The sequence below is a fragment of the Scyliorhinus torazame genome, chromosome 1 (genome assembly GCF_047496885.1).
Source record: "Scyliorhinus torazame isolate Kashiwa2021f chromosome 1, sScyTor2.1, whole genome shotgun sequence".
Lineage (NCBI taxonomy): Eukaryota > Metazoa > Chordata > Chondrichthyes > Carcharhiniformes > Scyliorhinidae > Scyliorhinus > Scyliorhinus torazame.
The window spans coordinates 52,971,621-52,993,818 of NC_092707.1; the positions used below are offsets into that span (position 1 = coordinate 52,971,621).

At 46.5% G+C, this 22,198-nt stretch overlaps 1 protein-coding gene across 1 annotated transcript; it reads left to right on the forward strand.

Moving 5' to 3' along the window:
• The first annotated feature begins 811 nt into the window (after positions 1 to 811).
• On the forward strand, positions 812 to 11,321 carry LOC140404609 (zona pellucida sperm-binding protein 3-like). Its single transcript, XM_072493248.1, has 10 exons — positions 812 to 893; positions 998 to 1,179; positions 1,281 to 1,390; positions 1,694 to 1,785; positions 3,152 to 3,332; positions 3,412 to 3,523; positions 7,782 to 7,873; positions 9,424 to 9,512; positions 9,608 to 9,703; positions 11,120 to 11,321. The coding sequence occupies exons 1-10, from the start codon at positions 833 to 835 to the stop codon at positions 11,239 to 11,241; spliced, it is 1,137 nt and encodes a 378-aa protein (XP_072349349.1). The 5' UTR covers positions 812 to 832; the 3' UTR covers positions 11,242 to 11,321.
• Positions 11,322 to 22,198: the final 10,877 nt, after the last annotated feature.

Genomic DNA, 22,198 nt, shown 5'->3' on the forward strand with positions numbered 1-22,198 from the left:
TAGCTGGGGGCTGGAGCATCGGAAATGCATCGACGCCCGGCCCCAATCCCGTTTTCTCCCCAACGCTGGATTCTCTACCTCATTGGTAACTCTGCTATCGGCGGCGCGAGGCGGAGAATTCAGCCCATCATCCAATGCCCTCTTGAATGCCTTGATTGAATCTGCCTCCACCATATTTCTATGCAGTACTTTCCAGACCAGAACCACTCGCTGTGTGAAGTTCTTTCTCACATCACATTTGCTTCTTTTGAAAATCACTTCAAATCTGTGTTCGCTCATTCTTGATCCTTTTACGAGCAGGAATAGTTTCTCCCTGTCTACTCTGTCCAGCCCCCTCATAATTTTGAACATCTCGGTCAAATCTCCCCTCAGCCTTCTTCTCTCCAAGGAGAAGTGCCCCAACCTCTCCAATCTATCTTCATCACTGAAGTTTCTCATCCCTATTACTGTTAATATTGCCCTTATTAGGATGATAATGCCCATCAGTGAGTGCCCTTTGAACAAATCAGTGGGCGCATTATAAGGTTACCTGAGCGCACAGAATCGTGAACTTTAGGGCTCCCTCTATAACTCCCAGTTGAATAGCTTGGGGATATTTTCTGAGATGTGTTTATCTCACAACATAAGAGGTCGATGTGTTTCTTCCCTCGCTGTCCAATAAATACTCCCCCACCCACCCCCTTATTAACCACAATAAATTCTCGAGATTTTTCAATGGGGCGGCAAATTGGATCAGGCGTGATTTAAATGATCCTGAATAAGCTGGTGTTATAAAACGGGTCACGGCCCCTTTATGCGGCGTGAGGAGACTTCAGCTTTCTTCAAAACAAAAATGATTGTGGTCTGGAGTGTAGTGATGTTTCTGGTGCTCACGGTGCTGGCGGGACAAGAAGGCAGGTGTTTTATGGTGTACGGTTGTGTTTGTTTGTAGTCTGTGGCCCCGAATTGGCGCGGTTTTCCCCTTCCTCTCTGGTTTTAACCTTCTCTCTGATTTCAGCTCTTCAACATGGGGTCGTCCACTCCTGCGGCAACTCCACCCTGACCGTACACGTGTCCATGGATTTCTTCAACCGCTTTGATGCCTCCGCTTTCTCGCTGGGGGACTGTCCTCCCACCTCCATCTCTGCCCGGCTCCTCACCTTTCAGTATGGCTTGCTGGACTGTAGGGCTGGCAGACTGGTGGGTGACACTCGGCCTACCGCTCGCTTTCCCATGTTGCCTTAAGTTTAGCCCTAATTGCTGTCCTCTTTTCTTCTCTTTTCCCCCTCCTTCCCTCTCAGGTGACCGATCAAGAGAGGGTTTACTGGAATTATCTGAAGTACCAAATCCGCCCAGTGCCAGCGATGGAGGAGCCGCAGCTCCACACCCGCCTGGAGTGTCGATACCCTGTGTAAGACTCTAACCCAGCCTCATTTAGACACCGTTTAAACTTCTGTCAGCCCGGCAATTTTTACCAATATAAATACTGCTGGCTGCTTAACTATTCTTGAAGGCTGAAGTTTAATTAAGGGACTGGAGTCACACAATCATTTTGAGGTGCTATCACTGTTTCTGCTCACTGGCTTTTGTTGCTCCTGACCCTCCCCTCTCGCTACAAGGCCCAGAGGAGGTGACTACCTCTTTCCAAATCCACTTGAACCCCAAATACTGATTCTTCAAACTGCATAATATATCTTTTTTTCTCTCTCCCTAGGGATGAAGTGCCTGTACCATCCCCAAAATTTCCTCTAATTAGTTTTCTGGATGCTGATGGTAGTTTGGTCTTTTCTATGAAAGTAATGAATGGTAAGTTGTTTACTGAGAAATGCAGCTTTTCCACAAACCATGTAACCAATTTTTCTTCATACCTCATCCCCTGCACAGAATTCACTTGTTGATTTCTGTATATGGATGGTTCTTATCTTCAATGGCATACTTCAATCTACTGTCTGGATCACTCTAGCTTCTCCACTATCCATGGAACAGTTCTTGTGACTTTCTGCACCCCCTTCTAGATAATTGGCATCCTCTCATTGCTGAAAACTATGGGAATGCAGCCTCTAAATCTTGACAAGCCAATTCTGCAAAGGAGCTTGCGAGTTGTGCAAAGGAGCTTGCTAGTTGTGCAGGTTGATTTCCATAGTTTGCTCAGCTTAATGACAAACTCAACCACAGCTGCTGATGTCAGCCAGATTTACCCATTTTAAGAGTGCTTTCCTGTTTCCTGACTGCATTTGGATGCCCTGATAGTTTATTTCCTTGGTGATTTCACACCGAGCCAAGCCAGTGAAGTTGGCTTTGTTTGATTAATGTTTTTTAAATTTGGAGTACCCAATTCATTTTTTCCAATTAAGGGGCATTAGTGTGGCCAATCCACCTAGCCTGCACATCTTTGGGTTGTGGGGGTGAAACCCACGCAAACACTAACAGTTAGAATGTTTGCACATTCTCCCCAACTTCACCCCTTACCACCTTCAATAATGTGTAACTCGAGTTGCTGTGCTTTTTTTTTTTTCTCTTTCAAATTATGCCCTCTAGTTTGTACATTTGTCTCTGTATTCTTAAGCTTCACCTGCCACTACCTGAATGTCCTCTTGGAAGTTTTTAAGCATTGGGGACAGCCTGAATGAAATAGAGCCTGCATATAGCAGAGATGCAATGTGGAGGGAGGCCATTTGCAGGAGGGGACATGGATCCCTCCCACACGGTCCAAACTGAGGGAATGGATTTGTCTAATCTCCTTGAGCTGAGGGGGGAAATGGATTTCCCTCCTAGCAAAACTAATTATAGGTGATCAACAATGTGAAAACCCCTGGCAACAGTTGTAAATACATATATGTATGTAACCTCTAAGTGAAAAATGGCAATAAAAACATTTTAAACGGGGCCATATTTTGGCATTGGCATATCTTGAAATTGTGCTCTGGCAATCTTGTCCACTGTACATTGAGAGAAGCAGGGATCTGGAGCCCCCCCCAACACCGGGCCCTACAAACTTTCCCCAATATTTGTCACTCTTGACTATTTTAATTTCCATGTCATCACTACAATCACTTTCTTTTATTCATGGAAGTCTGGCAATGCAGTGCCACATCCAATAGTATTACACTCCATGTCAAACTGTTGCCAGTTGCCCTTATGCAAGAGTAATGTATGTAACTTTCTGCTGTAGATGATTGGACAGCAGAAAGGCTGGATTCTGTGTTCTTCCTGGGAACTTCCATTAACTTGGAAGCATCGGTCATTGCCACATATCATCAAGACCTCCGCCTATACATAGAAGAATGTGTTGCCACCCCAACCAGCTCATTGGCCACTTCTCCAGAGAATTATACCATCATAAACAACTATGGGTATGATCCTGCAAGGATATTGATGTTTAGAAACTGATGCTTTTGGTTGTGGGCTTAACTTTCTCCCCCTGTTCTATAGATGTCTTGTTGATGGGAAAACTGGAAATTCCAAGTACTTGCCCAGAAGTGATGAGTCGCACCTTCAATTTGTTGTGCAGGCATTTAAATTCGTCAGTCTGGAGGGTGCTGATGTAAGTCTGGAATGTGAAGTGGCTATTTTGATGGAACACCTAAAATTTGACAATATAGCAATCTAGAGTTCACTTAAATTATGAACTGTATTGCCTGCAAACCTACCACTTGTTCCACCGATCTGGCTGTCATTAAATAAAATTTAACAGATTTCTTGACCTAACAAAAATTTCAAGATTGCCTTTTCGCTTTTATTCAAATCACTAGGTTTTAAAGTGGTTTGATTTGTAACTGGGCTGCCTGACGCCACCAGGGATCTGGATTCAATTCCACCCTTGAGTGACAGTTTGCCTCTCCCAGTCTCTCTCCCAGTATCTGTGGGTTTCCTCCATGCTCCAGTTTCCTTCCAAAGATGTGTGGATTAGCCATACTAAATTGCCCCTAAAGTTCCGGAGGTTAATTAATGTGTTATTGGGATAGGGCAGGGATGTGGGTGGAGTGCTCGTTCAGAATTGGTGCAGACTTGATGGGCTGAATGGCCTCTGTCCACACTGAGGTTTGGAATGATTGGCACTTTAAATCAAGCCTGGTTTGGAATGATTGGCACTTTAAATCAAGCCTGGTTTGGAATGATTGGCACTTTAAATCAAGCCTGGTTTGGAATGATTGGCACTTTAAATCAAGCCTAGTATTTACTGTTCTGTAAGCTAAATCAGAACAGAACAAAAATGTACAGCACGAGTAGAGGCCCTCCAAGCCCGTGCCGACCATGCTCCCCGACTAAACTACAATCTTCTACACCTTCCTGGGTCCGTATCCCTCTATTCCCATCCTATTCATGTATTTGTCAAGATGCCCCTTAAATGTCACTATCGTCCCTGCTTCCACCACCTCCTCCGGTAGCGAGTTCCAGGCACCCACTACCCTCTGCGTAAAAAAACTTGCTTCGTACATCTACTCTAAACCTTGCCCCTCTCACCTTAAACCTATGCCCCCTAGTAATTGACCCCTCTACCCCAGGGAAAAGCCTCTGACTAGCCACTCTGTCTAAGCTCATAATTTTGTAGACCTCTATCGGGTCGTCCCTCAACCTCCATCGTTCCAGTGAGAACAAACAGAGTTTATTCAATCGCTCCTCATAGCTAATGCCCTCCATACCAGGCAACATTCTGGTAAATCTCTTCTGCACCCTCTCTAAAGCCTCCACATCCTTCTGGTAGTGTGGCGACCAGAATTGAACACTATACTCCATGTGTGGCCTAATTAAGGTTCTATACAGCTGCAACATGACTTGCCAATTCTTATACTCAATGCCCCGGCCAATGAAGGCAAGTATGCCTTCTTGACTACCTTCTCCACCTGTGTTGCCCCTTTCAGGGACCTGTACTCCTAGATCTCTTTGACTTTCAATATTCTTGAGGGTTCTACCATTCACTGTATATTCCCTACCTGCATTAGACCTTCCAAAATGCATTACCTCACATTTGTCCGGATTAAACTCTATCTGCCATCTCTCCGCCCAAGTCTCCAAACAATCTAAATCCTGCTGTATCCTCTGAGAGTCCTCATCGCTATCCGCAATTCCATCAACCTTTGTGTCGTCTGAAAACTTACTAATCAGACCAGTTACATTTTCCTCAATCATTTATTATATACTAAAAACAGCAAAGGTCCCAGCACTGATCCCTGTGGAACACCACTGGTCACAGCCCTCCAATTAGAAAAGCATCCTTCCATTGCTACTCTCTGCCTTCTATGACCTAGCCAGTTCTGTATCCACCTTGCCAGCTCACCCCTGATCCCGTGTGACTTCACCTTTGTACTAGTCTACCATGAGGGACCTTGTCAAAGGCCTTACTGAAGTCCATATAGACAACATCCATTGCCCAATCATCTTTGTGACCTCAAAACTCTATCAAGTTAGTGAGACACTACCTCCCCTTCACAAAACCATGCTGCCTCTCTCTAATACGTCCATTTGCTTCCAAATGGGAGTAGATCCTGTCTCAGAATTCTCTCCAGTAATTTCCCTACCACTGAAGTAAGGCTCACTGGGTGCCTGTAGTTCCCTGGATTATCCTTGCTACCCTTCTTGAACAGAGGAACAACATTGGCTATTCTCCAGTCCTCCGGGACATCACCTGAAGACAGTGAGGATCCAAAGATTTCTGTCAAGGCCTCCGCAATGTCCCCTCCAGCCTCCTTCAGTATTCTGGGGTAGATTCCATCAGGCCCTGGGGACTTATCTACCTTAATATTTTTAAGACCCTCAACACCTTGTCGTTTTGGACCTCTGGTGACCCAGGCTATCTACACACCCTTCTCCAGACTCCACATCTACCAATTTCTTCTCTTTGGTGAATACTGATGCAAAGTATTCATTTAGTACCTCTCCCATTTCCTCTGGCTCCACACATAGATTCCCTTGCCTATCCTTCAGTGGGCCAACCCTTTCCCTGGCTACCCTCTTGCTTTTCATGTACGTGTAAAAAGCCTTGGGATTTTCCTTAACCCTATTTGCCAATGACTTTGCGTGACCCCTTCTAGCCCTCCTGACTCCTTGCTTAAGTTCCTTCCTACTTTCCTTATATTCTACACAGGCTTTGTCTGTTCCCAGCCTTTTAGCCCTGACAAATGCCTCCTTTTTCTTTTTGACGAGGCCTACAATATCTCGTTATCCAAGGTTCCCGAAAATTGCCGTATTTATCCTTCTTCCTCACAGGAACATGCTGGTCCTGAATTCCTTTCAACTGACACTTGAAAGCCTCCCACATGTCAGATGTTGATTTGCCCTCAAACATCCGCCCCCAATCTAGGTTCTTCAGTTCCTGCCTAATATTGTTATAATTAGCCTTCCCCCAATTTAGCACATTCATCCTAGGACCATTCTTATCCTTGTCCACCAGCACTTTAAAACTTACTGAATTGTTGTCACTGTTCCCGAAATGCTCCCCTACTGAAACTTCTACCACCTGGCCGGGCTCATTCCCCAATACCAGGTCCAGTACTGTCCATTGTTTTAAGAAGCCCTCCTGGATGCTCCTTGCAAACTCTGCCCCGTCTAAGCCCCTGGCACTAAGTGAGTCCCAGTCAATATTGGGGAAGTTGAAGTCTCCCATCACAACAACTATGTTGTTTTTACTCTTTTCCAAAATCTGTCTACCTATCTGCTCCTCTATCTCCCGCTGGCTGTTGGGAGGCCTGTAGTAAACCTCCAACATTGTGACTGCACCCTTCTTCTTCCTGATCTCTACCCATATAGCCTCACTGCCCTCTGAGGTGTCCTCCCGCAGTACAGCTGTGATATTCTCCCGAACCAGTAGCGCAACTCCGCCTCCCCTTTTACATCCCCCTCTATCCCGCCTGAAACATCTCAATCCTGGAATGTTTAGCTGCCAATCCTGCCCTTCCCTCAACCAGGTCTCTGTAATGGCAACATCATCATAGTTCATCATAGTTCCAAGCTCTAAGTTCATCTGCCTTACCCGTAATACTTCTTGCATTAAAACATATTGCACTTCAGGCCACCAGACCCGCTGTGTTCAGCAACTTCTCCCTGTCTGCTCTGCCTGAGAGCCCCACTGACCCTATTCCCTAGTTCTCCCTCAATGCTCTCACCTTCTGACCTATTGCTCCTGTGCCCACCCCCCTGCCATACTAGTTTAAACCCTCCCGTGTGACACTAGCAAACCTCGCGACCAGGATATTTATGCCTCTCCAGTTTAGATGCAACCCGTCCTTCTTGTATAGGTCACACCTGCCCCGGAAGAGCTCCCAGTGGTCCAGATAACGGAAACCCTCCCTCCTACACCAGCTGTTTAGCTGCTCTATCTTCCTATTTCTAGCCTCACTGGCACGTGGCACAGGGAGTAATCCTGAGATTACAACCCTAGAGGTCCTGTCTTTTAACTTTCTGCCTAGCTCCCTGAACTCTTGCTGCAGGACCTCATGCCCCTTCCTTCCTGCTATGTCGTTAGTACCAATATGTACAACGACCTCTGCCTGTTTGCCCTCCCTTCAGGATGCCCTCTACCTGTTCAGAGACATCCTGGACCCTGGCACCAGGGAGGCAACATACCATCCTGGAGTCTCTTTCACGTCCATAGAAGCGCCTATCTGTGCCCCTGACTATAGAGTCCCCTATGACTATTGCTCTTCTGCGCTTTGACCCTCCCTTCTGAACATCAGAGCCAGCTGTGGTGCCACTGCTCTGGCTGCTGCCAGTCTATCTATTATAATTTCTATTTGAACCATAATGCAGTATTGTGTATAGACTGTATTTCGTGCTATCTTCACTTTTTTTTGTTGTTGTTGCAGATATATATACACTGTAAAGTTGTAGTATGGGACCCGAGCTGGGATGCACATCAGTCTCTCAAAGCATGTTCTTTTGACCAGAAAACTGAAAGGTGGGTACTTTTGCCACCTACTGCTAGTCTCTTCACAAGGGGCAGTATCCCTCCTGTCAAGAGGTGGCAAGTGGTTAGGACTGTTCCTTCACAGCGTCAGGGACCCAGGTTCAATTCCTGAGGTCACTGGAGTCTGCACGTTCTCTTTCTGTGGGTTTCCTCCGGGTGCTCGGGTTTCCTCCCACAGTCCAGATGTGCTGGTTAGGTGGATTGGTCACACTAAATTGCCCCTTAAGTGTCCAAAGGTTGCGTGGGGTTGCTGGGTTACGGGGAAAGTGTGGGCTAGGGTAGGGTGCTCTTTCAGGGGCTGGTGTAGACTCGATGGGCCAAATGGCCTATGAAGTACTGATGGGATGCTTCCATAAGATCACCTCTCCATATTAAATCCAATGGAGGGGCTGCATGGTTGCTCAATGGTTAGCACTGCTGCCTCACTGCACTGAGGACCTGGGTTTGATCCCGGGTCACTGTGCGTGTGGAGTTGGCACATTCTCCCCATGTCTGCATGGGTTTCATCCTCAACCCAAAGATGTGCAAGGTAGGTGGATTGGCCACGCTAAAATTGCCCCTTAATTGCAAAAAATAATTAATTGGGTACTCTGAATATAAATAAATCCAATGGCTATAGGCCCAACCTTCCTCCTAACAAATACCCAACCCAGGTTTCAGTGAGAACCTTCTGAGCTGCTGCTTAACGAGGAGACCACTTTTTTTAAAATTTGGAGTACCCAATTTTTCATGCCAATCCACGTCCGGCTAGACTGTCTGCCCCTCTTCCACGGCTACATTTGCAGCCAAGTGTCCCTGGAAAGGAGCATGCAGTGTCCACGGGCACCATCGAGGCCTTCCATGCCTGGTGGGCACTGCAGGGGTTGGGAACTGCAGGGGTTGGGATGCTTTATTGACCCCTTTGATTACACTCTTATTTGATATTTTTAAGTTTCCGTTGATCCTTGCTTATGTTCGGGCAGTGCCCCTAATGAACGACTGGCCCTTTTTGCTTGGTCCCTCAGTTTCCTTTCTTCTGTTCTGTTGGTGGACATCCCCTAACCTACACCTTTTTGGGTTGTGGGGGTGAAACCCATGCAGACATGGAGAGAATGAGACCAGACTGCATGGGATTTTAGATGTGACTTTGCCAACACCCTGTACAATTGTTCTTAAGTACCCAACTTGAGGGGCAATTTAGTGTGGCCAATCCACCTACCCTGCACCTCCTTTGGGTTGTGGAGATGAGACCCACACCGACAGGGCCAGGATCAAACTGGGTGCCTGAGGTAACGGCGCTGACCACTGCACCACCCACACCCTGTACAAGCAAAACATCCCCACTTCTATATTCGATTCCACTGCCTCTTATGACAGTCCCTTCCTCCTAAATCACTTGCTGTATCGGGCCACCCAGATCCTCTATCTCCATTCTCCCTTCCCTTTCTCAACTTGCTTGCCTATTGTCATCCGTAGCAAATTTAGCTGCCATGTGGTCTCTTGAAGCTCAAAAATGCATTACATAATTTCCTTGTGTTGATTAATTGTACAATTCTGTTTAGTTGGCAGCTTTTGGATGCCCCATTACAAAGTTCCTTGTGTGACTGCTGTAACACAATCTGCCAGCCTATTCAATCTCGCCATAAACGAGGTACAATTCTATTAAATAGCTGCTGGATGCATACTAAAACTCTTTGTGCTTAAACTCTTTTTGTGCTTAACATGTGTTTATAATCTTTTTCTTAGAATTGAAAACTGGCATTACTCACATAACTAAAGTTGGTCCATTGAGGGTGCATAGTGTTCATTCTGAATCCAGAACGTCTGCCAAGATCCCAACAGGTGAAGTACAATTGTAAACAGCTAATGCCTGAAAGCTCAACATCAAGTATGGACAAATGGTCACCATTGATTATAATGCAAGGATTCTTACTAATGCTTGTTTGTGTTGGGTCTGAAACTTCAGCTGTAATCATTTGCTACCTAGAAATAAATAATTAGTAGCTACAATCCTTGCACAATGCATACAGGACCAGGTTTTGGGATAAACTGGAGGGAAATGATGTGGATGGAAACGCGGCTAGTCAAATTGGTGTTTTAAGGGGTTGAATTGACAGATGCAGTGGTAGACATTTAACAGTATATTTCCAAATGGAAGCAATTCATTTAAAGGAGGACTCCATCTGTGATTAACTAATAGGTGACTGGTCTGAGAAAATGACAAAGCAGGGCAACATTTCCAAGTTTCTATAGTTCTTGAAACTAGTTGTCGGTGACCATCGGTCCTGTGAAATTAATAATGGAAAGATGGCAGATTAATTGAACCAGTATTTTGCACCAATCTTCAATGTAGAGGTGTGCATCTTCATATTCAGAAAGGGTTGGGGAGGAAGCAAGGGACCAACCAAATGGGGAAACAGGCTAGTAAACTCTACATCTGTCATGGAGGGGGTAGGGAAAGGTGTTGAACTAGATGTTCTAAGCAGGCACTCAACATTTTGTGAAGGGAAATTATGTGTAGCCTTTGAAGTTGTGGATAAAGGTGAACTGGATTTTCAGAAGACATTTGTCACCTTGTGGAAAATGAAAGCTCATGGTGTAGGGGGTAACATAAGGATTGGCTGGCTAAACTTGAAAGAGGGGCTCGTGGGATGGAAGTGGTGTCATGGATCAGTGCTGAGACCTCAACAATTTATATAAATGACTGATTGATATAGTTGTGAAGAGGACAGCGGGCAAAGATCTAGCAACTGGAGTATAATGTGGGGGAACCAGAAACTGACCATTTTGGCAGGTTAAATGGTGAGTGGTTGCAGAGGGGGTCTGGTGTCCTAGTGCATGGATCGAGGCTAGTATGCAGATACAACAAGTAATTCCAAAGTAGGCAGTTGCTTGCTATACTGGACACTAGTAAAACCACAGAACTGTGTACAGTATTGGCTGACCTCATCCCAGGAAGGATTTAAATGCAAGCAATTCCAGAAGGTTACCTGAGGAAAGACTGGACAAGCCAGGCTTCTACCTGCTGCAGTTAAATAAGGTCCTGACTGGGTGGATCTGGTAAGGGAATTTGAGAGAATCAAGGTCACTGCTTAAGCCAAAAAGTTTGTCCATTAAGACCAATAAGATTTTTTTTTTCTCTGGGGAGGATAGTGAGTCTTCAGCAATGATCTTATTCAGTAGCTGAATGTCTGATAACTCCTTGTATTGAAGCTTTTTCTTTGGTCTTGTTCATTATCTTCCTTTTTTTTTTCACAGATAATCAAAGGGTAATGCTTGTGGCTACCCCACTGCTTGCTTGCTTTCTGGGGATCCTGTTCTTAAGCCTATACAAATGGAAAATCCAGCACAAGACATTAGCTGGGGGAAGAGAAAATTGAAGGTGTTGAATTACTGAAACAAGTAGATGCTAAATGTATTCTAAATTTATTAATTAAAATAAAACTACGTTTTGATGGTCCCAAGTATTTGACTTTTTTTTTTATTGCTGGCCGCTTCCAAGGCCACAAACTTTAAATGGGAATTATTGATCCTTGAACATTACGATTCAGGAAGCCACTTGTGAAGGACATATTGCAGATGTTAAACTAGTTGGCTCTTTTGCTGTGGATGGCAGTTGAACCGATTTCCCAAGTCTCACTTGATGGTGTATAGGGGCTGGCTGGCTTTCAGATTTGACATCTTAATCACTGCTAATTGGATACCAACATCAATCTTGTCTTGGATGGTCTCCAGTGACAAATGAACAGCAAAAGTCCATCCACAACACATTCTACATGGGTCTCAACACCCCCACCAAGATGTGCTGGATGAGGTAGATTAGCCACAATTTCCCCTTTTTATTGGAAAAGAATTTGCTGTTGCTCCAGCCACAACATTGAATAGCCTTTCTGCATTGCCTCGCCCAGCCTTTCTGCATTGCCTCGCCCAGCCTTTCTGCATTGCCTCGCCCAGCCTTTCTGCATTGCCTCGCCCACCCATTCTGCATTGCCTCGCCCACCCAATTTACAGGAGACCATGGCAGTGTGATTATTGACCTTGGGGAAGTTGCACTCATCTGGTGCCCATGATTTATCCTAGTGACTCCCCAAGAATCTTTTTTTTTTTTTTCTTGCTGCTCTTTCCTTCCCCCTCCCCAGTAATATGTTGTATCTTGACACTTCCTCTTTCCCCCCCCCCCCCCCCATTGCCAAACTGTATATCCAATACTAGATGAGCAGAAATATAATTGGGCAGACTGCTCTCTTTTGGTCTGTGCTTTATATCCCAAACAGACCTCTTCATGTTTGAACTTTCATCAGTAACATTGTGATGTAACTAAACGCCTATTTTTTTCAATTGCTCAACTGTAGAAATCCTTCTTTCATCTCTACACTAGATAGCACTGGCTCTGCCTGTGAGTTAACTTGCACAACATCCTGTCTTCCATTATCCAAAGATGTTTGACCTATAGCTCCATCTGACAACACTTTCATTTTAAATTCTCAGGAAGGATCTCTCCTCGTGCTCATCTAATTTGTTTGCTGCTTGCACACCCCTGATTTTAATTGCTCCACGTCTTCAGTTTCCTAGGTTATAATAATCCCTCTGGCATACATTCAGTAAACCTTTTTCCTCTCTACCTTTACATACTTTGACCAAGCAGAGACCATGTAGTATACTTCATAATTTTGACTTTGACAACATAGTGCAGAAGGAGGCCATTCGGCCCATTGAGTCTGCACTGACCTACTAGGCCCTCACTTCCACCTTATCCCGATAACCCCTCCTAACCTTTTTGGTCACTTAGGGCAATTTATCATGGCCAATCTACCTAACCTGCACGTCTTTGGACTATGGGGAGAACGTGCAGGCTCCACACAGACAGTGAACCAGCAGGGAAGCCAAGGTCAAAGATTTCTCAGATGCAGGATTAGATTAAGGATTAGCACAATTGGGCTCACTGGTGTATATGCTGCATTCCGGGTCCAGATGGTCATATTTGTTGGTTGTTCCTTCTCCCAAGTCCAGATGGACTTGCTTTGTGGTATGTCCCTTCTCCCGCAGTTGAGCTGCTGCTTTTGGTTACAGCTCTATATGCATCTTGGGAATTGTGCCAAGGTTGGAGCTCCTCTGGATCTGTTAATCATGTGTTATTACATGATTGCTTTTTTTTTTTATATAAACATTTTATTGAGGTATTTTTGGTCTAGTAACCCCAACAAAATAAACAATATACATGAAACCGTAAACATATTGCTTAAAGCCATTTACCTCTTGTACAGGTCCCACCCTTATTGACCCCTACTCTAATCTAAACTCTTTTTTTTTTTTTTCTTTCTTTCTTTCCCCCCCCCCCCCCCCCCCCCCCGGTCTGTCCATCTGCTGACTATTAATTTCCCACAAAGAAGTTGACGAACGGTTGCCACCTCCGGGCGAATCCTAACAGTGACCCTCAAGGCGAACTTGATTTTCTCCAGACAAAGCTACCATGTCCGATAGTCAGATCTCCGACTTCGGGGGCTTTGAGTTCCTCCATGCTAATAGTATCCGTCTCCGGACTACCAGGGAAGCAAAGGCCAGAACGTCTGCCTCTTTCTCCTGGATTCCCGGGTCTTCTGACACCCCAAAAATAGTCACCTCTGGACTCAGCACCACCCTTGTTTCTAACACCGTGGACATGACATCTGCAAACCCCTGCCAAAATCCCCAAAGCTTTGGACATGTCCAAAACATGTGGACATGGTTCGCCGGTCCTCCCACACATTTTGCGCACATGTCCTCCACCCCAAAGAATCTGCTCATCCGGGCCACTATCATGTGAGCCCGGTGAACAACTTTAATCAGGCTGAACCTGGCACATGTTGCAGACGTGTTGACTCTCCTCAACGCGTATGCCCATAGAGGAAGGTCTATCTCACCTCCCAGCTCCTCCTCCCACTTGCGCTTCAGCTCCTCGGTCTGCGTCTCCTCCAACCCCATAAGCTCCTTATAAATGTCAGAGACGCTCCCTTCTCCTACCCACCCTCTGGAAACTACCCTGTCCTGAATCCCCCTTAGCGGTAGGAGCGGGAAGGTTGACACCTGTTTACGAAGGAAGTCCCGCACCTGCAGATACCTGAATTCGTTTCCCCTCGCCAACCCAAACTTTTCCTCCAATGCCCTATTACTCGGAAAGCTCCCCTCTATAAACATATCCCACATCCTCTCAATCCCTGCTCTCCGCCATATCCGGAACCCCCCATCCATACTTCCCAGGGCAAACCGGTGATCTTCACATTGGGGCCCAGGCCGATGCTCCCAAATGCCACCTGCACTGGCCCCAAACTCTCAGGGCCGCCACCACCACTGGACTGGTGGAGTACCGTGCCGGTGGGAACGGTAGATGCGTAGTTTCCAACGCCCCCAAACTGGTGCCCTTAATGAAGCCGCCGCCATACGCACCCATGCCGACCCTTCCCCCACCACCCACTTCCTTATCATAGCTATATTAGCTGCCCAGTAATAATAGCTAAAATTTGGCAACGTCAGCCCACCCTCTTCCTGACTCCGCTCAAGCATTACCTTCCTTTCTCGCGAGGCCTTGCCGCTCAGACGAAGCCCGTGATCACTGTTGACCCACTTCAAAAAGGACCGCGGAATAAAGATGGGGAGACACTGAAATACAAATAGGAATCTCGGGAGGACCGTCACCTTCAATGTTTGCACCCTCCCAGCCAGAGACAACGGAAGAGTGTCCCATCTCCGAAAATCGTCCTTCATTTGGTCCACCAGCCGGGCCAGATTCAATTTATGCCAGTCCCATTCCCGCGCCACTTGGATGCCAAGGTACCTAAAGCTTCCCTCTACTAACCTAAACAGCAGCTCTCCCAGTCGCCTCTCCTGCCCCCTCGCCTGGACCACAAACATCTCACTCTTTCCCATATTAAGCTTATACCCTGAAAACCGGCCAAATTCCCCTAGAGTCCTCATGATTTCTTCCATCCCCTCTATTGGGTCCGAAACGTTCAGAAGCAGGCCCCCCCCCCCTCCCGGACCAGTCCTCTCCAGCCCCTCAAGCCTCTCCGAGCAATTGCCAATGGCTCTATAGCCAGCGCAAACAACAGTGGGGAGAGGGGGCATCCCTGTCTCGTCCCCCGGTGCAGTCTAAAATAGTACATCATTGCTTCTAATGGTAGCTATTTCCATGAGCCTTGATTGATTTCCCTAAAACTTTGCCACGTGATGCAAAAAAAAAAGACACTGAAGGTAGACCTCATCTACCAGTAGATTTTGGGGTCGCTCAACATTCTATGAAATTGACTTTGCATGCCCTGTAATCCAAAATGTCCCTCTCTGATGTTGAAAGACACTGGCTTCACCAGATCGAAGTTGTTTTTATCTCCCTTGATACAATTTCAGTGCACACTGTTGTGAATCATTTTTAATAAATGAGCATATCATCAGTGAGTAGCTTAAAAATGGAAATTGAGCATTTGAGTTAATTGCTTCATTACTTATGGATAAATTTAAGATTAATGCTTTTGAGGGGAATGAGACATTTGAGATTTTTCTACAGATTTGGCTTCTGAGTGATTTTTGCAATTCTTCACATCCCACAGCACTATTAAATAGTTGTCAATTCCAAATTCCTGTTCAGTGAGAACATGTGGAATGCAACAAATCGGACCACACAGCCCAGATAACTAAGGACCTTAAATGGAAGTAAGAAGCATACGCACATCTTCCACTGGAAGTATATTGTTCTTCATACTGGGTAAAGACAACCAGCCTTCACACTCACTGGCTGTAATGCATAATGTTGGTATCAGTATAAATCACCGAGGTCTGGATGTTGCTTTCGTCAGATGAAATATTTGGAAATAATTTGGCTGACTCATTAAGAGATAACCGCATTCCTCATCTGAAATTAATGTTTGCATTAAGGGAGTTGTGCATCTGGGATTTATTGATTTGATTTTTCTTTGGTACCAGCTCCCTTTTAACCACAACCCCATAATAATATAGGAGCAATTGACTGGTAAATGCTGCCTTGATTGGTGTGGTGACGCAATCTGCAGGTTTAGTGCCTCAGATTAGAAGAAAAAAACATTACAACATAGGAACAGGGTGGTACAGAGGCGCAGTGGTTAGCTCTGCTGCGATGGCTCTGAGGACCTCGGATCGATCCCGGGTCACTCTCTGTGTAGAGTTTGCACATTCTCCCTGTGGGGGTTTTATCCCCAAAATACAAAGATGTGCAGTTGATCGGCCACACTAAATGTCCCCTTAATTAGAGAAAAAAAAATGAATTGGGTCCAGAATCAGGCCCTTTGGCCCATCAAGCCTGTGCCAATCCAGATCTCCATTCTGAAAAACTCCCTTCCACTATTACTCTATGTATCCTGTGCCAAGCCAGTTCTTTATCCATCTAGCTAGCACACCCTGAATCCCATGTGACTTTACCTTTTGTACTAGTCTGCCATAAGGAATCTTGTCAAACAAAAAGTCCATGTAAATGACACCCACAGAGGTTCCCTCATCAATTAGTTTTGTCACCTCCCAAAAAACTCGGGTTTGTAAGACGTGACCTTCCCCGCACAAAACCATGTTGCCTATCACTCCAAATGTGAATAAATCCTGTCCCTCAGTACCTTCTCCAATAGCTTTCCTACTACTGACGTCAGGCTTACCAGCCTTTAATTACCTGGATTATCCCTGCTTCCCTTCTCAAACAAAAGGACAACATTGGCCATTCTCCAGTCCTCTGGAACCTCGCCTGTGGTCAAAGATATCTGTTAAGGCCCCAGTTATTTCTTCTCGTCTCCCACAGTCATCTGGGATATATCCCATCCGGCCCAGGGGACTTGTCTACCTTAATGCATTTTAAGATATCCAACACTTTGTCCATCATTATGCTGACATGTCGTAGAGTCTTTACACACACATCCCTAACCTCAACATCTGTCATGTCCCTCTCCTTGGTGAAAATCAATGCGCAAAGTACTCATTAAGGATCTCACCCACTTCCTCTGACTCCATGCATAACGTCCCTGCTTTGTCCTTGAATAGGCCTACTCTTTCCCTAGCTACCCTCTAGCTCCTTTAATATATATGTATATATATATATATATATTTATTTTTATATAGCCTTCAGATAGCCTCTTTTAGCCCTCGTAACTCCTCATTTGAGTTTGTTCCTACTTTCCCTATACTCTTCAAAAGCTTTGTCTGTTTTTAGATGCCTAGACCTTGTGTATGCTTCCTTTTTCTTTTTGACTAGTCTCTCAATTGCCCCTGTCATCCATGGTTCCCTAATCCTGCCATTTCTGTCCTGCACTCTAATCAACTGGTCTCTAAAAGACTCCCGCATATCAAATGTGGATTTACCCTAAAACAGCCGCTCCCAACCCACATTCTCCAGCTCTTGCCGAATTCAGTAGTTCACTTCCCCCCAGTTTAGCACCCTCACTCGAGGACTCCTTATCCATGAGCATTCGAAGACTTATGATCACTATTCCCAAAATGTTCCCCTTACTGAAACTTTGGTCAGCTGGCTGGGCTCATACCACAATATAGGTCCAGTAAGGCTCCCTCCCTGGTTGGACTATCAACATATTGTTTTAAAAAACCCTCTTGGACACACCTAACAGATTGCTCTCCATCTGAACCTCTGGCACTAAAGGAGTCCCTGTCAATATGGGGGAAATTAAAATCACCCACCACAACAACCCTGCTATTTTCACATCTTTCCAGAATCTGACTACATATTAGTTCCTCTGTATCCTGTTAGCTGTTGGGAGGCCTATAGTATAACCCCAACATTGTGATTGCACCCTTCCTATTTGTGAGCTCTACCCATAATGCCTCGTTGCAGGATCTCTCCAAGATGTCACCTCATCACAGCTGTGATATGTTCCCTAACCAGTAATGCAACCCTTTCTGCTATCCCCTCTGTCTCGTCTAAAACATTGATATCCCAGAACATTAAGCTGCCAGTCCTGCCTCTCCTTTAACCACGTCTCCGTAATAGCAACAATATCATAATTCCCCACATTAATCCAAGCTCTAAATTCATCCGTTTTCCCTGTTATACTTCTTGCATTCACTTTTTGCATTGAAGCAAAATGCATGCCACCTTCATACCCACTGAGACCAGCGACCTCCCTCTGCCTTCTCCCTCTTAGCTATATTTGTCTTATTCTCAAGCTCTTCCCCAGTCTCTACACTGCGGGCCTGCTGCTCCGGTTCCCATCCCCCCGCCATACTAGTTTAAACTAGATTAAGTGATGAAATGGTCTAATTTCAACTAAGTGGCACGTTTTGGGGCATTTCCTCCCCAGCCCAGTAAATTGAGGTTTTTTTTTTCCCCATGTTCAACTCCACAAATGATTCTCATCATGAAGCTGGTGCTGAACCTATTGTGTAGTCATGAGAAGCAATAGGAATGCATACTTTGTTTAAAAGAGCACTTGATAGTTTTCGACTAACTGATGCACAGAGAGAAAGACTATGTCCTCAGATCTGTCATCAAGCCTGTAGTCAGAATAAGGCGTCATGCTAAATAAACACTAGGGGCGGTATCAGATTCTAGGAGCACGAGATAAGAGGCTGCATTGAAACACCTTGAAGACTAGGCACATGATCACTAGTAAAATGGTCCTGGTATCTGACAACCTTTGGCTGGAGCTCAGGATGTTCTGGGATCAGGAACCATTGGGACTGTAGCTTGGTGTAAGACCCTTGGTTCAGACTAGCTACCATTCACACCGGGTACAAGCATTCGGGTTTTTAAAATAAATTTAGCATACCCAATTCATTTTTCCAATTTAAGGGGCAATGCATGGCCAATCCACCTACCCTCCACACCTTTTATGGGTTGTGGGGGCAAAACCCACACAGACACGGGGAGAATGTGCAAACTCCACACGGACAGTGATCCAGGGCCTCATGGGACCTCGGCGCCGTGAGATAGCAGTGCTAACCACTGTGCCGCCGTGCTGCCCCTCAGTCATTTGGCCCATCATCCCAAATGACGAATTGGAATCTTGCAGTTTCCATCAATACCGGTGCTTTTGCTTATCAGTATGTTGCTAGCTCAATAAGCCCCTGGTGAGTGTTCGTACTTGGAATGAAGCTAATTACGAGTAGATGGCACATCGACCTGATTCCGAGATGACATCACTTCAAAAAATCTCAGTGCATAAGGACAAATCTGTGTCAAAGCTGAGGTAGTAAAGTACAGCACAGTACACAAGTAATAAAGAAATGCACAGCTACACAAACTGCAGAATTCAGCTCTCCGAATAGAGGATTGGATTGGATTGGATTTGTTTATTGTCACGTGTACCGAGGTACAGTGAAAAGTATTTTTCTGCGAGCAGATCATTAAGTACATGAGAAGAAAAGGGAATAAAAGAAAATACATAACAGGGCAACACAACATATACAATGTAACTACAAAGGCACTGGCATCGGATGAAGCATACAGGGTGTAGTGTTAATGAAATCAGTCCATAAGAGGGTCATTTAGGAGTCTGGTGACAGTGGGGAAGAAGCTGTTTTTGAGTCTGTTCGTGCGTGTTCTCAGACTTCTGTATCTCCTGCCTGATGGAAGAAGTTGGAAGAGTGAGTAAGCCGGGTGGGAGGGATCTTTGATTATACTGCCCGCTTTCCCCAGGCAGCTGGAGGTGTAGATGGAGTCAATGGATGGGAGGCAGGTTCGTGTGATGGACTGGGCGGTGTTCATGACTCTCTGAAGTTTCTTGCGGTCCTGGGCCGAGTAGTTGCCATACCAGGCTGTGATGTAGCCAGATAGGATGCTTTCTATGGTGCATCTGTAAAAGTTGGTAAGAGTCAATGTGGACATGCCAAATTTCCTTAGTTTCCTGAGGAAGTATAGGCGCTGTTGTGCTTTCTTGGTGGTAGCGTCGACGTGGATGGACCAGGACCAGGACAGATTTTTGGAGATGTGCACCCCTAGGAATTTGAAACTTCTAACCATCTCCACCTCGGCCCCGTTGATGCTGACAGGGGTGTGCACAGTACTTTGCTTCCTGAAGTCAATTACCAGCTCTTTCGTTTTGCTGGCATTGAGGGAGAGATTGTTGTCGCTACACCACTCCACTAGGTTCTCTATCTCCTTCCTGTATTCGGACTCATCGTTATTCGAGATCCGGCCCACTATGGTCGTATCGTCAGCAAACTTGTAGATGGAGTTGGTACCAAGTTTTGCCACGCAGTTGTGTGTGTACAGGGACTAGAGTAGGGGGCTAAGTACGCAGCCTTGCGGGGCGCCGGTGTTGAGGACTATTGTGGAGGAGGTGTTGTTGTTCATTCTGACTGATTGTGGTCTGTTGGTCAGAAAATCGAGGATCCAGTTGCAGAGTGGGGAGCCAAGTCCTAGGTTTTGGAGCTTTGATATAAGCTTGGCTGGGATTATGGTGTTGAAGGCGGAGCTGTAGTCAATAAATAGCAGTCTAATGTAGGAGTCCTTGTTTTCGAGATGCTCTAGGGATGAGTGTAGGGCCAGGGAAATGGGGCAAAATTCTCCCCCAACGGCGGGATGTCCGCCGACTGGCGCCAAAGCCGGCGCCAATCAGATGGGCATCGTGCCGGCCCAAAGGTGCGGAATGCTCCGCATCTTTGGCGGCCTAGCCCCAACATTGAGGGGCTAGGCCGACGCCGGAGGGATTTCGGCCCCGCCAGCTGGCGGAAATGGCGTTTGTTTCCCCGCCAGCTGGCACGGAAATGCGGCGCATGCGCGGGAGCGTCAGCGGGCGCTGTCAGTTTCCCGCGCATGCGCAGTGGGGAGTCTCTTCCGCCTCTGCCATGGTGGAGGCCGTTGTGGAGGCGGAAGGGAAAGAGTGCCCCCACGGCACAGGCCCGCCCGCGGATCGGTGGGCCCCGATCGCGGGCCAGGCCACCGTGGGGGCACCCCCCGGGGTCAGATCGCCCCGCGCCCCCCCCCAGGACCCCGGAGCCCGCCCACGCCGCCTTGTCCCGCCGGTAAATACCAGGTTTGATTTACGCCGGCGGGACAGGCAATTTCTGGGCGGGACTTCGGCCCATACGGGCCGGAGAATCCAGCGGGGGGTCCCGCCAACCGGCGCGGCCGGATTCCCGCCCCCGCCCAATCTCCGGGAGCGGAGACTTCGGCGGGGGCGGGATTCACGGCGGCCAACAGCCATTCTCCCACCCGGCGGGGGGTCGGAGAATGACGCCCAATGTGTCTGATGTGGACCGGTTGCAGCGGTATGCGAATTGCAGTGGATCAAGGCGTCCTGGGAGTATGGAGGTGATGCGCTTCATGATCAACCTCTCGAAGCACTTCATTACGACTGAAGTCAGGGCCACTGGTCAGTAGTTATTGAGGCACGTTGCCTGGTTCTTCTTTGGTACCGGTATGATGGTGGTCTTCTTGCAGCAGGTGGGGACCTCGGAGTGGTGTAGGGACAGGTTAAAGATGACCGTGAATACCTCTGCCAGCTGGTCCGCGCAGGCTCTGAGTGCACGACCAGGGATCCCATCTGGGCCCGTCGCCTTCCGAGGGTTCACTTTCAGGAAGGCCAATCTGACTTTGGAAGCTGTGATGGTGGGTATGGGTGAATTATGGGCTGCTGGGGCACTCGCCAGCGGATTGTTGGTTACCTGCTCGAACCGAGCATAGAATGCATTGAGTTCATCGGGGAGGGGTGCGCTGCTGCCAGAGATACTGTTTGGCTTCGCTTTGTAGCCCGTTATGTTGTTTAGTCCTTGCCGCAATCGCCGAGAGTCTGTCTGTGACTCTAGCTTGGTTTGATATTCTCTCTTGGCATTCCGGATGGCTTTGCGGAGGTCGTACCTGATTTCTTGTATAGGTCAGGGTCGTCTGCCTTGAACGCCTCAGATCTGTCCTTCAGTAGGGAGTCAATCTTGCAATTGAGCCATGGTTTCCGGTTGGGGAACGCACGTACTGCTTTCTTTGGCACGCAGTCGTCCACACATTTGCTGATGAAGTCTGTGACGGTGGTGGCATACTCATTTAAGTTGGTCGCTGAGTTCTTAAATATGGACCAGTCCACTGTCTCTAAGCAGTCACGTAAGAGCTCATATCTTAAGTGGTACATATCTTATACATTTGTGAAATAAACTATTTCTGTTGAGGCCTTTGGTCATGTGGTGTGTTTCCATCTATCAGATAAGAATACCTGACAGCCAAGGCTCTGTTTATATAATTGATTTAAAATACCTTGATCACCTAATCATTAAATGTGGCTTAAGGGCCTTTCTTGTAATTATTTTCAGTTTGTCCATTGAATTTTAGGATGCAGATTTACAGCCTTTCTCAAGAATCTCTGATGTCATATTTTAAACTAATGTTTCCTTATCTCTGCTTCT